The sequence below is a fragment of the Eptatretus burgeri genome, chromosome 18 (genome assembly GCF_056783735.1).
Source record: "Eptatretus burgeri isolate ZD-2024b chromosome 18, Ebu_testis_v1, whole genome shotgun sequence".
Classification (NCBI taxonomy): domain Eukaryota; kingdom Metazoa; phylum Chordata; class Myxini; order Myxiniformes; family Myxinidae; genus Eptatretus; species Eptatretus burgeri.
In genome coordinates, this window is record NC_140978.1 from 6,700,492 (window position 1) to 6,716,374 (window position 15,883).

Consider the following 15,883-nt stretch of genomic DNA (forward strand, 5'->3'; position numbering starts at 1 on the left):
ACGCTGTTCGGCGCGCGCCTGCACGAGTCCAACACCGGTACCCACAGGCGGCGCAAGAACGGTGGCGATGCGACGGTTGCGAGGTGTGACGGTGAAGGTCGCGGGCGGTTGTGGTGAAGCGGCGTTGTGGTTGGTGGTTGATGTTGTGACTGGTGGTGGTAACAATGGCGGTTGGTCCAAATTAAAGATAGTAAAAGAAAAACGGCTATCCTGAAGAGTCGCAGCACGCATAAATGACATGTATTCCCACTAGACAACGGGTTTGGGCCTAACTACACATGTACTTACCGAAATACCTCACCTAAGGGACCTGAATGGTGGTTTGCGAATTTGGTAACCACAACAATATATATATATATATATATATATATATATATATATATATATATATATATATATATATATATATATATATATGTTGCATTAAATCAGACTTTTCCCATCTTTATTTACACGTCATAACCCACAACTTCCAAGTCAAAAACAAATTTCAGAAAATTGTTTAAAAATACAAAACTAGAATACCTTGGTTGGATAAGTGTCTACCCCCCCCACCCCAGAGTTAATACTTGGTGGAAGCATCTTTAACAGTAATTACAGCTGTGAGTCTGTTGGGATATGTCTGTACCAAATTTGCACACCTTGATTTGGTAATATTGTTACGAATCTGGAAGCCATTTGCACACAAACAGAAAGCAGTCCCTAAGCTTAGTTATTTCAATAAGTATGTGTCTCGTTAGATTCCTCCCTATGTCTAAAGGGAATTACATGTGTGCACTGCAAGGTTTCTTTCTCGTTAGATTTTTGCAATACCCAATGCCAACAAATCAATCCTTCACATCTTCGCACCATCGACGCCATTGCCCACGTGTGTTCGACCACGGAGGTGGGCAGAGGTTTCCTCACCTCAGAACACCGACTCCGCCCAGTAAAGGAGGGGGTTCCCCCCTCTCCAATCATGGATGGCTTGCACATCACCCCACGAAACCCTGTCCAATCAGGGCAAAGATTACCTCAGAGCTCCGACTCCACCCCAGAAAGGCAGGGTTTTCCCCCTGTCCAATCAGAGGGGGACAGATATCACCCCACGAAACCCTGTCCAATCAGGGCAAAGATTATCTCAGCGGACCGATCACCCCATCCCACCCGGGGGAGGGATAAGAATTGCCGGGCTCCCCTTCGTGCTCGCTGGAGTTGGGTTGGAATTGTCAGAGAAGAAAGGGGTCGTCATTGCTCTTGGTGTGCATCATTGGTGGTCGTCGTTGCCATGTCTCAAGCTGGTGCTCTGACTATTCCACAGCCGTTGACTTCCATCTCTCATTTTGTCGAGCAATAACCCGGAGTCCGAGCCGGGAATCTCCGCTGGCCCTCTGTGAGGAGCGACCCTGGCCCCCGCCTGGACCCCGCTATACTGTGTCTGGGCTCGCCGACGACCCCGAGTTTCACACCTGCAGTTGCGGGCCAAACCGCACGAGGCGGCCAGGTAACGACCAAACTCTGACCTCTAGCCTGTCTATCTCCTTGGCTGTGAGGGTCGAAATAAAGATAATCCGGGTCCAGTTTCTTTTGGTGTGTGTGTGTGTGTGTGTGTGTGTGTGTGTGTGTGTGTGTGTGTGTGTGTGTGTGTGTGTGTGTGTGTGTGTGTGTGTGTGTGTGTGTGTGTGTGTGTGTGTGTGTGTGTGTGTGTGTGTGTGTGTGTGTGGTGGGGTGGCGCCGTCCTAGAAGTAGAAATTGTATAAGTGTTGATTGCTCATTGTACAATTCCTGCATAGTCGTGATAACTCTGATCTGTCTCCCTCCCTATTATAAATAAACCCCTGTTAAATGTTCCAGTTCTTTGTCCGTGTTTTCTTTCATTGGCCTAGCATGGTTCGGTTTGAGAATTCAGAAGGCCGATTGTGCCGTAAGTTGTCATTTGGGCCGGCACGGCTTTGGTAATTTCCGCTCGGTTACACCGGATCCGAGTCGGAAACAGCGACTCGGTTCGGACAAAGCCGGCCGAGGGTGTGGCTTCCCCGATAGTGAGATGGCGTGAGTACTTAGGTGAATTGGAATAGACAAGTGGACCCTACCTCATGCCGTCAAAATATTGGCAACCACGGTCCTTTAAGCGACCCGTCAACTTCAGAATTATCCGGGGTGACGACCTTTCAATTCCGGTGTTCGGTGGGAGATGGCCTACTGCTCTGTCTAGCAGTCGTCCTCGCCACCGAACCCGGCACCACAACAATATTTGCCAATTCTTCTGTACAAAACTGTTCAAGCTCAGTCAAGTTGCATGGGGAGCATTGATGGACAGCAATATTCAAGTCATGCCACAGATTTTCCATTGGTTTTAGGTAGGGGCTCTGACTGGGCCACTCAAGGACATTTATCGTTTTGTTCCTTAGCCATTCCAGTGTAGCTTTGGCTGGGTGCTTCGGGTCGTTGTCATGCTGAAAGGTGAACTTCCATCCAATTTTAGCTCTCTTGCAAAGGGCAGCAGGTTTTCATCTCGGATTTTTCTGTATTTTGCTTCATCCATTTTCCCTTTGTATTCTGCCAAGTGTCCCAGTCCCTGCTGATGAGAAACATCCCCATAACATGTTGCTGCCACCACCATGCTTCACCGGCGGGATGGTGTTCTTTTGGTGATGTGCTGTGTTGCGTTTGTACCAAACGTAACATTCTGCATTTAGGCCAAAGACTTCCATCTTGGTTTTGTCAGACCACAAAACTTTTTGCCATATGGCTTCAGAACATCTGGAGTGGTTTTTTTTTGCATACCTGAAACAGGACTCAAGATGGGCTTTTTTGAGTAATGGCTTCCTTCTTGCCACCCTCTGCAGGACTGGCCAGACTTGTGGAGTGCTTGAGGTATTGTTGTCACATGCACACAGTGGCCAGTCTTTGCCATAAAGGCATGTAGCTCTTTCAAAGTTGCCAGTGGCCTCTTGGTGGTCTCTCTGATCAGTCTCCTTGCTTGGTCATCCAATTTGGAGGGACGGCCTGATCTCGGCAGTGTCTTGGTGTTACCATACCCCTTCCACTTCTTAATGACTGTCTTGACTATGCTCTAAGGGATATTCAAAGCCATTGAAATATTTTTACCCTATGGAAGACCCACGGGGTCGACCGCTCGCGTTCTCTCTTTTCTTGTGTGCAGTTCATTTGAACGTCTATTTCTCCATTATTTGTGAACAGAACTCGATGAAAATTGACAGGCATATACTAGACACATATGCGCAGGCAATAACTGAGCCCAAAGTGTGATTCTCTCCCTTTGGGCTGAGGAACGGCCCATTCAGTCCATTTTCTTAAAATTGTTATTTCTCGGTTATTAGTGAACAGAAGCGAACCAAACTTGACAGGTATATTCTAGAGACCATTCCCCAGGCAATAACTGACCCCAAAGTGCGATTCTGGTCCTTTGGACCAAGAAAAGGCCCTTTTGGCCCATTTTCTTAAAATTGTTATAAAAAAAATTTAATGCGTTGGGCATCTTAAGTCGCGAATGATTCTATGAAACTCGCCTCACTCTTGTGAGGTGTTCTGGTTTCTTTTTCTGAAGGTGAAATTTTGAAAGGGGGTGTAGACTTTCTCTCGGCACTGTTTATATATATTGTGTGTATGTGTATGTGTATATATATATATATATATATATATATATATATATATATATATATATATATATATATATATATATATATATATATATCTTCTTCCTTCGGCTGCTCCCGTTAGGAAATCGCCACAGCGGATCATCCGTATGATCCGCATCGTGATTTGGCACATGTTTTACGCCGGATGCCCTTCCTGACGCAACCCTGGTCGCCTCTTACGACACAGGGATATGGTACACCTATTTTACCCAGGGTATACACCGGCCCAGTATACTGGTACTCACTTCGCCAACCTCGGAAGGATGACAGGCTGAGTCAACCCCTCTTCTTCTTCTTCTTCTTCTTTCGGCTGCTCCTGTTAGGGGTCGCCACAGCGGATCATCCGTATGATCCGCATCGTGATTTGGCACATGTTTTACGCCGGATGCCCTTCCTGACGCAACCCTGGTCGCCTCTTACGACACAGGGATATGGTACACCTATTTTACCCGGGGTATACACCGGCCCAGTATACTGGTACTCACTTCGCCAACCTCGGAAGGATGACAGGCTGAGTCAACCCCTCTTCTTCTTCTTCTTCTTCTTCTTTCGGCTGCTCCTGTTAGGGGTCGCCACAGCGGATCATCCGTATGATCCGCATAGTGATTTGGCACATGTTTTACGCTGGATGCCCTTCCTGATGCAACCCTGGTCGCCTCTTACGACACAGAGAGGCTGACTCAACCCCCTGGTGTATTAATTCAGTGGCCCAACGGGGCTTGAACTCAGGACCTTTTGGATCCCAAGCCGCTGCCCTAACCACTGCACCAACACCAGGATATATATATATATATATATATATATATATATATATATATATATATATATATATATATATATATATATATATATATATTTTTTTATATTCGTTCAGCTTCACAGCACAGTTATCCAATAGATTGAACAAAGTACGAGTAAACTCTACTCCCCAAGTTGTTTTTTAACAAACAGTAAAGAGAGTCCTCCTCAGACGACGTTTCGCTTTCAGTCTGCAAGCCTTCTCAAGCCAAGAGGCACAGCTAACCACACGTGGCCATTTATAGCGAACCACTTCCGGTCACATGTGTGAGCATACACACATCTTTTGATTATCAGAATGTGGCAACGTCACTCATCATTGGATTCCCACTGATTCCTGGTCATTACATTTAAAAAAAAATTTTCATCTGGTATTATAATTATGCGTATGCACAGCTAACTGTGCATGCCACAGTACCTCCAGGTTATTTAAAAAAAAAAACGTGGTTTGGTTCTGTATGTGGGTTGGGATGCGGGTGTGGGTTGATGCACTTTCTGCATGTGTTGTGCATGTACCGGTGAAAGGTGTGAGTGTGTGTTGTTGCATGATGATATGTTAGCAGTCTGTGGAGCAGTGCATTGCAGTAGCGTTGTGATTATTTGTTGCAGTGTATGTGTACCAAAGCTATTGTTAAACCTACCTGTATCCTTGCTCTTGCACAAATCTGATTGTTTTTTTTTTCTCCCCTTTCATAGTCATGGCTTTTAATTGGTCAAAACATAGCCAGCCATATATTACAACCATTTAAAAAAGGGGCTATGGGGGGAAATGCACTTGTGATCATGAAAGGTTTGTGAATAGCAAGTGGATTGGTGAAAATGTTTACTTTTCTTATTTTAAATTGGATTCATTTGATAGTCTTTTATTCTCCAACTAGATTGAGATATTTGAAAGCATAACCCAGAGAGTTGGGTCTCTTTAAAACAATTTTTGTATTTTTTTGGAAACTTTGATCTTCAACCCTTTAATTTACACAAGAACTTCACTGTGCAATGTTTTAAAGCAATTACTATGTTATGCAATTATTATTCCTATTTTTTATGCAATTATAATTGTTTTTTTTTTGTGTAATGAAGGTTCACTTTTGCAAACAGAAATTTTATGCAGTTTCACTGATAACTTCAGTTTAGTACAGGCTAACTCGAGCTTGCTGGAACCTTCCGAATAAAACTACCTGCAGATGGATAAAAATTATCTGCTCAGGGTCTTCTTTTTCGATTGACAAACTGCTTATGTAACCCCCTGCTAAAGTTCTATCCAGGAAGGCCAAAGGGTTGAACAGTCATAGAGTTGTACATACACTGCCCTTCAGTGCACTGCCCTCCTCTTGTTCCGTACAGGAGTTACTGGAGTGTGCATTGCGGGGTGGAGACCCCTATACAGCAGCAGCCGTTTGTTTCCTGCTTGACCGTCCGATGTACTGGAGCGGAAATTCGCGGAGCCTTCTCCACCTCGTGAGAGCCCTGAGGCACCATGCACCCACTGCGCCTCAGCTGGTCATTCGGCAAGCACGGCTTTACCTCAATGCTGGTAAATCACAAAAAAGCACCATAATATATTTATGGGATGACCTGATTTTGAGGGTTGGGTAACTCCAGCTTGAGTCCAAGGTTTCTTCGATTTGAAATAATTATTTCTGTTTCTTGATAGCTAAGATAACTTTTTTAATGAAGAGATTTTTCTGCTTTTATTGATATATTGATCACTTTATAAACTATGTCACAAACAATCATTGGAATTCTTCATTGTTATATGAGGATAGTTCAATTTTGGATCTGCATTCCCTTAACGAACTACAATTAACTTGCCATTGATGATGTATTCAACACTACCAACATGAGCATTTGCTTCTGAACCTGTAAAATGAACAGAAACTTTTAGGTTAATCAAAACTGGGTCATAAACTTGGTGTTTGCCTTGGTAAGCCTGGTGTTGGCTTGTGGTTATGGTGGTTGGCTTGGGATCTTAGGGTCCTGAGTTTGAGCCCCTGTCGGCCATATAATTAACACCAGGTGGGGTTGACTCGGCCTGTCATTCTTCCGATGTCGGCAAAATGAAAACCAGTGTACTGGTGATAGGGGCATTGCATCAGCTGCACAGCTGCACCCTCAGCCGATGATGATACCCACAGCCTTGTGCTGCTTACGAAGGAGGAGGAGGAGGACGTGTTTGCCTTGTTCATTGAGGTGGTCAGTTTTGCACCACGTGGTTCCTTCTGCACACTTTCATATCCATCTTTAAATTGTTTGCCCCAGTCACATACGAATATGCTTGACAGGCAATCGTCACCATACTTTGTTGCCTGTCATTTCTAACTTTCAACAGGCTTGAGGTTTTCATTGACAAGAAATTCACAATTCTTGCTGTTCTACCCTCTTTGCTATCTCCCTTGGCGCAACTATTGTTTTCAGTGCATTTAATAAAGCAGGGGACACCTGATTTTGGGTATTCGTTACCAACACTATGAGGATAAATACCCTGATAATTATGAATAGATGCATCTGAATCTTATGAACAAAAGTATCATTCAAATTTTAATCACCCTGAAAGCTCTGATAAAGCACATCAACTATAATTAAGTAACTAGCAAATAACACCTGTCGCTTCACTAACGGGAGTACTAAAGGGGGGGAGGGAGAAAAAGCGGGGGGAAGAGGGAGAGAGGAGTGGGAGAGAGAGGGTTGGGAGAGTGAAGAGGTGGAGGGAAAGGAGAGAGGGGAGGGGAAAGGAGAGAGGATGGGAAAGGAGAGAGGAGGGAGGGGGAGCGAGGAGGGAATAGAAAGAGGAGGGAGGGGGAGCGAGGAGGGGTGGAGGAGCGAGAGGGGTGGAGGAGCGAGGAGTGGAGGAGCGAGGAGGAGTGGAGGAGCAAGGAGGGGTGGGGGAAGGGAAGACAGAGTGGAGTAATAGGAAGGGAAGGCAGACGTGCAGTGGAGCGTTAATTACGATTCATACTGTCTCATCAAAATGATTCTGCATAGAACAACAGTTAAGATGGAAAGAAAATAATGTCTGAAATCCATTTTTACTGGTCATACTACAAACACCGCCTGGAGATAAACACCATCCAGAAATGTCTGGAGACAAAACCTGCCGAACGCATCCGGAGCAAAGCCGTTCAAAAACAAACACTGCTTAGACACATCCGGAGACAAAGTCCTGTCCAGACATAACCCCAAATGCGTCCAGAGCCAAGCTGTCATGAGTCGAACACCGATCGACGCGTCCACGGACAAATGCCGCCATGACGCGTCCACGGACAAATGCCGCCCAGACGCGTCCGGGGACAAACGCCACACAGAGACAAACTCCCGTCCAGACCTAAATACCGCACAGACAAGTTCAGAGACAAACACCAACTGGACGCATCTGGAGCTAAGCTGTACAGATACAAACTCCCGTCCAGACACGTCTGGAGATGAACATCGCCCTGATACGTCCAGTGCCAAGCTTGCCGAAGATAACACTGAACAACAAAATTTTTTTACTGGAGATGTGTAAAGTGATTTAGACTAATTTGGGTACGCTGATTTCAAAAATCATAACCGTTTTGCTGTATCACGTCAGGATTTTCAGGAACAGAAATATTCCCATTGCCTAGAAGTCAGGATTTCAATGAAATTTACAAAAATTCATTTATTCATTTATTTCATCATGAATGCTTCAAAATTATAGAAATTACAGAAAAACTCCACTAGAATGTAATTAAAAATGCTTTAGGCATTTGGCTTTGCGTTTGTGCTGCTCTGTGTCAGTTTCACGATGCAGGAACCAGCAGAAATCGCCCATCATGTTCGGGTTGTGCCGCCGTTGGTAACGCGTCTCCATGAGTGAAATCTCTTGGTGGAATCGCTCGCCGTGCTCGTCCGAGACTGCTCCCAAGTTGTCAGGGAAGAAGTTCAGGTGCTGGTGTAGGAAATGGATTTTCAGGGACATCCTGGAGCCAAGTTTCATGAAGGACTCCAGCAGCTGCTGCACTATTTCTTCATAGTTGTCCGCACGCTCGTTCCCCAAGAAGTTGTCCGTCACAGCTTTGAAGCTCCTCCACGCTGCCAGCTCTTTGGGGTTTAGAGTTGTCGGAAAAGTTTCGTCCTTCATAATCTGTCGGATTTGCGGTCCAACAAAGACACCAGCCTTGATCTTGGCCTCCGACAAGGTGTTGCCAAACTTTTCCTTGAGGTACTCAAGGAAATTCAAGGAAATTCAAAAACCGACGCCCATTCAGATCCATTGCCCGTACAAAACTTTTCATCAAGCCAAGCTTTATGTGGAGTGGTGGAAGGAAAACCTTGGCTGGGTCGACAAGGGCGACATGCTTCACGTTGTGTCGACCAGGTACATGCTCTTTTCGCTCTTCCCAATCTTTCTTCGTCCAGTGATTCTTGTCGTCTCTGCTATCCCAGAGACAAAGGAAGCACATGTATTTCGTGTAGCCTGACTGCAGCCCTAACAACAGCGCCACCACTTTCAAGTCTCCGCAGATGTGCCAGTTGAAGTCATTGTACTTGATGGAATCAAGCAGCTGCCGCATAGTCTCATAGGTCTCTGTCATGCCGAACGCGTGAGCCAGTGGGACTGATGGTTTCTCGTTGCCATTGTGGAGCAAAACAGCCTTCAAGCTGTTCTTCCCCGAGTCGATGAAGAGGCGCCAGTCTGCAGGATCGTGATCACACCCAAGTTCTTTCAACAGACCGTTGATGTCACTGCAGAATGTCATCGTGTCTTCCATCTCAAAGAACTCAGCCATGTCTCTGTGACGTGCTCTGAACAAGGATATCTTGGTGTTAGGTTCAAGTAGATTCCACTGCTGCAGCCTTGATCCAAGCAGCTCTGCCTTCGCCTTTGACAGCGAGAGATCTCTTACAAGATCGTTTAAGTCTCCCTGGTTCAGAAGGTGTGATTCTTGAGTGTCGGGTTCAAAAGGTTCATCATCACCATCCTCTTCACCACTGCTTACAGCTATGTTCTGATCAGCTGGAGGTGTTGGAACGGGGTTCTCGTCATCATGAGGCACAGGTTTACGAGCAGAGACGCAGTCAGCGTACTTGATGTGACCTTTATTCTTCTTGTTGAAGCCGGCGATGCTTGTGCAGCAGAAATAACAATCATCATGATGATTCTGCGGCTCACGCCATATCATGGGCACCGCAAATGGCATGCTCGCGCGCTTGCCCACCAACCACTGAGTCAAGGTTGTGTGACAGCTTGTGCAGCAGATGTGTGGTGCCCAGCTCTGTTCTTGGTCCCCCACCTTACACCCGAAGTAGTGAAAGTAGGCGGCCTTCATTTTCACTGCTGTAGATATACTTCGCTGTTGATCTTTTTTGGTATACCGACCACAGACATAACAGAAGTTGTCAGGATGATTGGTACAGGAACGCCTACTCATCTTTATCTGAAAGAAAGAAATATAACACAAGTTAACAACAATTGTACGAAATAGACATGTTAAAGACATATGTAAATTTCATTGAAATCCTGACTTCTAGGCAATGGGAATATTTCTGTTCCTGAAAATCCTGACGTGATACAGCAAAACGGTTATGATTTTTGAAATCAGCGTACTCAAATTAGTCTTAATCACTTTACACATCTCCAGTAAAAAAAAATTTTTGAAATTTGTTGTTCAGTGTAATCACTGCCTGGACACATCCAGAGATAGAGACAAACAAACAGAGAAGGGGGGGAGAGTGAGAGAAGTGTGGCAGGAGGGTGCTGCACTGTATTGTGATATTGTGAGGGGTAGAGCAAGGATGGGAGGGAGGGGGAAAAGAAAGAGAGAGAGAGAGAGAGAGAGAGAGAGAGAGAGAGAGAGAGAGAGAGAGAGAGACACAGAGAGAGAGAGACAGACAGACAGACAGACAGACAGACAGACAGACAGACAGACAGACAGACAGACAGACAGACAGACAGACAGAGAGACAGAGAGACAGACAGACAGAGACACAGAGAGAGACACAGAGAGAGACACAGAGAGAGATAGATAGATAGAATATGTTATATGTTATGCTTTATGAACAGCAACACACACACACACACACACACACACACACACACACACACACACACACACACACACACACACACACACCTGGAGTCGGTGTGATTACTGACTACAGTACGTACTGCATCCAGCCCATAAACCTTAAGTAGCTTTCGCTGAAAAGTAACGTTACAAACATATAGACGTTTCAGGGATATGTTCACAAACATTAACCTTAATAAACAGCTGCGTGACAGGTGGAAAAAAAAAAAAAACATTTGGCTCGGTAACTTAGAAAACATGTTAATACGGCAAACGGCTCATAATCGAGTATTATTTCTCAACTCGCCGATAATGAATGACTGAGCACGAAACACTCACTCAGAATGAACGACGAAGCACGAACCACCCGCTCATGGTGATGGGGCACGAACCACTCTCATTCCTAACAGCCATGTTGGAAGTCTTGAGAATGCGCTGTGATGTACGTCCAATGAAGAGGTGAATAACATGTGCTTTAGCTTCCGGTGTTGATCATGACCTTTTGGTGCTTTAGTGATGATCTCGTGGGTGGGATAACTGTCGAATTTAAGGGCAGTCGTGAAGTAGCGTAGTTTGTGATGCAGGTTATACTTGTCTACAATAGTGCAGGTGTGACAATATGAGAGCTGCTCACGGACTGGATTATTGAGGGATGATGAAAAGAACGGTAGTTGAGGTAGCGGTACGTGTGAATTGGTTTCCTGTATACCTTGTGAGAGGGCTTGCCATGAGGAGACTTGGTAATGAGAATGTCAAGAAAGAAATTGACTGTTGTTTCTCAACTTCCATGGTGAATTTAATGTTGCAGTGCTGATTGTTAAGGTGCTGAAGAAAAGTATTGAGATCTCTCTTTTTGTTTTTGTTGCTCTATAACAAATATGTCATATATCTATATATTACTAAAACTCTCATCTTGTATATATATATATATATATATATATATATATATATATATATATATATATATATATATATATATATATGTGTATGTATGTATGTATGTTCCCGAAATACAACCAAAACGGTACACGATAGCGTAAAAATTTTAGGGCGACCTTACTCACCATTCGCCTGCGGTCTGCAGTATCAAGTTTTGTTCAAATCGGGCAATGAAAAAATTATTTAAAAATCGATTCCCGATTCAGTCAAGTACTCTTCGGGAGAATTTGATCAATGCAAACAACCTCAGCAGTATAGTTCACTGGAGCTATCTTTTGTTTGTTTGTTTGTTTGAAATGATTTTTTTTATCAACCGCTGTCACAACAGGAACCCAACGGGTTCACAGGTCGTCTAGTCCTGACTATAATTCACGGACTGTTGTTTGTTTGTGTGTTTGTCACGCTACTCCTCCTACAATTCTGGGCTGATTACATCCTGACTTGCTACATAGGATCAGAATGACCCCAGTTAATGTATAGGGTTGTTTTTATCTTTGCCAATGGTCTTGGGGGGTGGGGAAAGGGGGAATGTAAATTCTCCATGTAAATGTGTATTGTGTAGTGCCACCTACAAGTGGGCGAGGGTATTACAAGTCTCCAACAGAGCAGTACGCCATCACTCGACATACAAGCTCGAATCTCTTCTTCACACACTTTTCAAAAAACTCAGTCGTAGCCAAAAATATTGGCACCCTCGCACTTTTTTCAAATAACTCACAATTTTCTCGAAAAGTGAGTTGAAATTGACAAAAGTCTCCACAATTCCTTATTTCACTGTTAATATTACAGAAGCTTTGATTTTGATTCAGAATTTAATATATCCTTTTAAATCAGAAAATATAAGAAAATAATGACATTGACAAAGTTATTGACACCAAAGATTTAATATTTGGAAGCACAGCCTTTGGAGAAAATAACTGCGGTCAAGCACTTCCTATAGCCATGAATGAGCTTCTTACACCTAGTCTACTGGCAGTTTGTCCCACTCTTCTTGTGCAAACTGCTCCAGTTCTTCCCAGATTTGAAGGGTGCCTTCTCCCAATTGCTGTTTTCAGATCTCCCCACAGGTGTCCAATGGGATTTAGATCTGGACTCATTGCTGGCCACTTCAGAACAGTCCAGCGTTTTATCTTGAACCATTCCTGGGTGATTTTTTGAAGTGTGCTTGGGATCATTGTCCTGCTGCAAGACCCATGACCTTCGATAGAGACCCAGCTTTTTGATACTGGGTTGAAGATTGCAATCCAAAATGCCTTGGTAATCTTCTGATTTCACGATGCTGTGCACACATTCAAGGCACCCAGTGCCAGAGGCAGCACAGCAACCCCAAAACATCACTGAACGTCCTCCATGTTTGACTGTAGGGAAGGTGTTCTTTTGTTTGAAAGCTTCATTTTGTTTTCTGTAAACATGGAGATGATGTGTTTCACCATGAAGCTCTAATTCGGTCTCATCTGTCCACAGGACATTCTCCCAGAAGTATTTTGGCTTGTTCAGGTGTGTTTTGGCAAACTCCAGTTCGGCTTTCTTATGTCTCTCTCTCTCTCTCTCTCTCAGCAGTGGGGTCCCCCTGGGTCTCCTCCCATAGAGCCCCCTTTCATTGAGTTGGCAAAGGATGGTGTGAGTTGAAACTATCGTACCTTGTGTCTGAAGATCAGCTTGAACCTGTTTGGCAGTTGAGCAAGGTGCTTTCTCCACCATTTGAACAATCCCTCGCTGCAATATTTGATCAAGTTTTCTCTTGTGGCCACATCCAGTGAGGTTGGCTGCAGTGCCATGAGCCTTAATCTTCCTGATAACATTGCTTACAGTGGACACAGGAACATCAAGGTCTCTGGAGATGGACTTGTAGCCTTGACTATGCTTGGCTACAATCTTGTGTCTGACCTCCTCAGACAATTCTCTGGTTTTCTTTCTTTTATCCATGCTCATTGTGTGACACAGTGACACAAAACAGCAGAATGACTCCTTTTCTCCATTCGAACTGGTTGAATGAGTGATTTTTATATTGCAGGTACCTGCAACTCACCACAGGTGAGTTCATTTGCAAAGAAAGGAGAATCACCTGTTTTAAATCTAATTATTTCTAACAACTTCTAAATGGTGCCAATAATATTGTCTGGGCCATTTTTGAATTTCTATGTGGAATAAGCTAAGATTTAGTAATTTTTTTCAGATTTTTTTTTGTTTTGTTCCACTGCAAACCAAAGAAATACATATGTGGATACAAAAGATTTATTAATTTCAACAATTTTCTGGAAGAAATGGTGCATTATTTGAAAAAAGTGCAAGGGTGCCAATATTTTTGGCCACAACAGTAAGAACTCTTAACCACCATCCAGATGTTGACCACATCCCTTAAGTTAATGCGGTGAAGTTTACACTGGTCGAAGTGAGAGGATCTTCACCACTAGACTGAAAGAACACCAAGCACATAATAGACGAGGCGAACGGGAAAAATCGGCAAAAGCCAATCATGCAAAGACCACTAATTATCGCATACTATGGTCAGACAGCAAACTTCTCACATCCATTAGTCACTGGCACACAAGGAGAATCAGCGAAGCTATGGAGATACATCAACACCACACGGTCCCTTAAAAAAAATGGGCTACCCATTAGCGATATCTGGCTCTCCCTCATTAAGAAGCAGCTACCAACAATCATAACTATCAACACACCGAGGGCAATGGATGATGATGGCCAAGACTACACTAGTCAATTACCAAAGTATAAGGAATGTAAATAGCTTTAAGAGCCAACACACGGAGTAAACCTTTTGCTTAATAGTTATTTAAAATTTGAGTCGTATAATGTTAAAAGAAGAAATACCATATTGATCCTTAACATTGCCACTTAGTTTTACTGCATAAACATTTAGAACATCTGCAACTGTGTCTCTACCTTGTGTACAGGTCAACTGCAGAAAGCAGAGTTCATTCTCAACAGCCTGATTGAAAACAAAGGTGAAACAGGTAAAAATCAGATGTTTTGAATTATACAGCTACAAGTTTGTCCTTTATAAAATATTTAGAACTTTGAGGGAGATTCACTATGTTGTATTTTCACAGAACTCATTCATTGGTAAATTTATTATTCAAGTGCATTGAAGCTCAGGAAAATGCACAATGGCCAACATTTATTGTCTCCATTGAATGGAGTGTCAGTACAACAAATTCGGTAAGTCGTCGTCTTCGTCGTCGTCTTCGTCGTCGTCGTCGTCGTGTACCATGCTCTATATAGAGCGTCGGTTCTGCCGAAGTAGTTTCTTCGCTAGGGTTACTATCCTGAGCGAGTCGCCATTCTGACACAAGAAGTCAGGGCAGGAATTTGGAATTTGGCCATGGTGTCAGTGATAGCTCACCTACACTTCGTGAAGGACACCGTGGGATCTTTAACGTCCACCAACTTATGTCAGCAGATGGGACACCCAGTTTAAGGTCCATCCGAGGGACGGCACACACACTTTGATGAATCACCTTGCCTTTGAAACACTGGGATGACATTTTATAGCTGGGTCGGGATTCAAACCAAGGCGAAACAGCTTCAAGGCGCGTGTGCACACCATCCAGCCAGCCCGAATTTTTTTTTACAACATACAGAAATTACAATGATCAGTCACATCACAACTACAGGTTATCACTTTGGCTTGTTCATTCTTCATGGATAGCACCAAGCTACAGGTTGCATCATTACTAGTGTGGAGATATGCAGCTGACGCAGTACTCACTATCGGTTAATGTAGGATTTCGGAATTTGTCGAGTGCCGGAAACAACTCCATCCATCCTTCCATCCAATGGGACCATACTCTGTGCAGGGCGTTGGTGCTACCAAAGCAGTCTCCTTGGCTATTGAGTTCAATCCTGGACGGGTCACCACTCCAATTCAGGATGCCATCAAGCTAGCACTCGTTTTTCCGACCTCGGAAAGATGACAGGCAGAGTCAACCCCACCTGGTATTAATTCAACAGCCAAGTGGGATTTGAACTCAGGATCCTCGGATCCCAAGCCCACCACCCAAACCATTAAGCCAACACCAGGCATGCAACAACTCGCTTACTCTCTTTTTTTCAATAACACCACCTTTAACATTTGCCAACAACCAGTGGTAGCAGATGTATTATTACAGATGTATATTACAGAGTAACAAAAGCGTTGGGAAGAACTTTCCGAACAATATTTGATTTACATTGAAGAAAGAATTCCACAAGTATGTGGATCCTGTGGCTTAACACCCTTCCGAGGGACCACAGATGCATTGATGCATCACCCTACATGTGAAACACCAAGATGACAGTTTTATAACTGGATTAGATTCAAATCCAGGCTCCACAGCTCAAAGATGTGCGCATACCTTTGAACTACCCTTGCCAGCCCACATCGTGTTGTTATGATGAGCAGCCAAAGAAATATCTTAAAATTATTCGAGATTTTCTGAATTCAACCAAAGCAATGTGGCATGCTCATGTATATCTACTCTC

At 43.9% G+C, this 15,883-nt stretch overlaps 2 protein-coding genes across 9 annotated transcripts in view; one reads left to right on the forward strand and one right to left on the reverse strand.

Annotated features, from left to right (window-relative positions):
• The window catches only part of ALPK1 (alpha kinase 1), a 327,568-nt gene that overhangs the window by 227,732 nt on the left and 83,953 nt on the right, over positions 1–15,883 (forward strand). For all 8 annotated transcript variants that reach the window (XR_015053265.1, XM_085864007.1, XM_085864001.1 and 5 more), the window contains 2 exons: positions 5,781–5,970; positions 14,317–14,376. Coding sequence is in view for 7 of the 8 variants with exons in the window: in XM_085864007.1 (XP_085720133.1) it covers positions 5,781–5,970; positions 14,317–14,376 (250 nt within the window). In the remaining variant the exon portion in view is untranslated. The remainder of the gene's footprint in view (positions 1–5,780; positions 5,971–14,316; positions 14,377–15,883) is intronic.
• LOC147008520 (uncharacterized) lies at positions 8,167–10,896 on the reverse strand. The gene is made up of 2 exons (XM_085864210.1): positions 10,802–10,896; positions 8,167–9,832 (listed from the first exon to the last, which is right to left on the reverse strand). Exon 2 carries the CDS (start codon positions 9,824–9,826, stop codon positions 8,621–8,623), a length of 1,206 nt encoding a protein of 401 aa, XP_085720336.1. The 5' UTR covers positions 9,827–9,832; positions 10,802–10,896; the 3' UTR covers positions 8,167–8,620.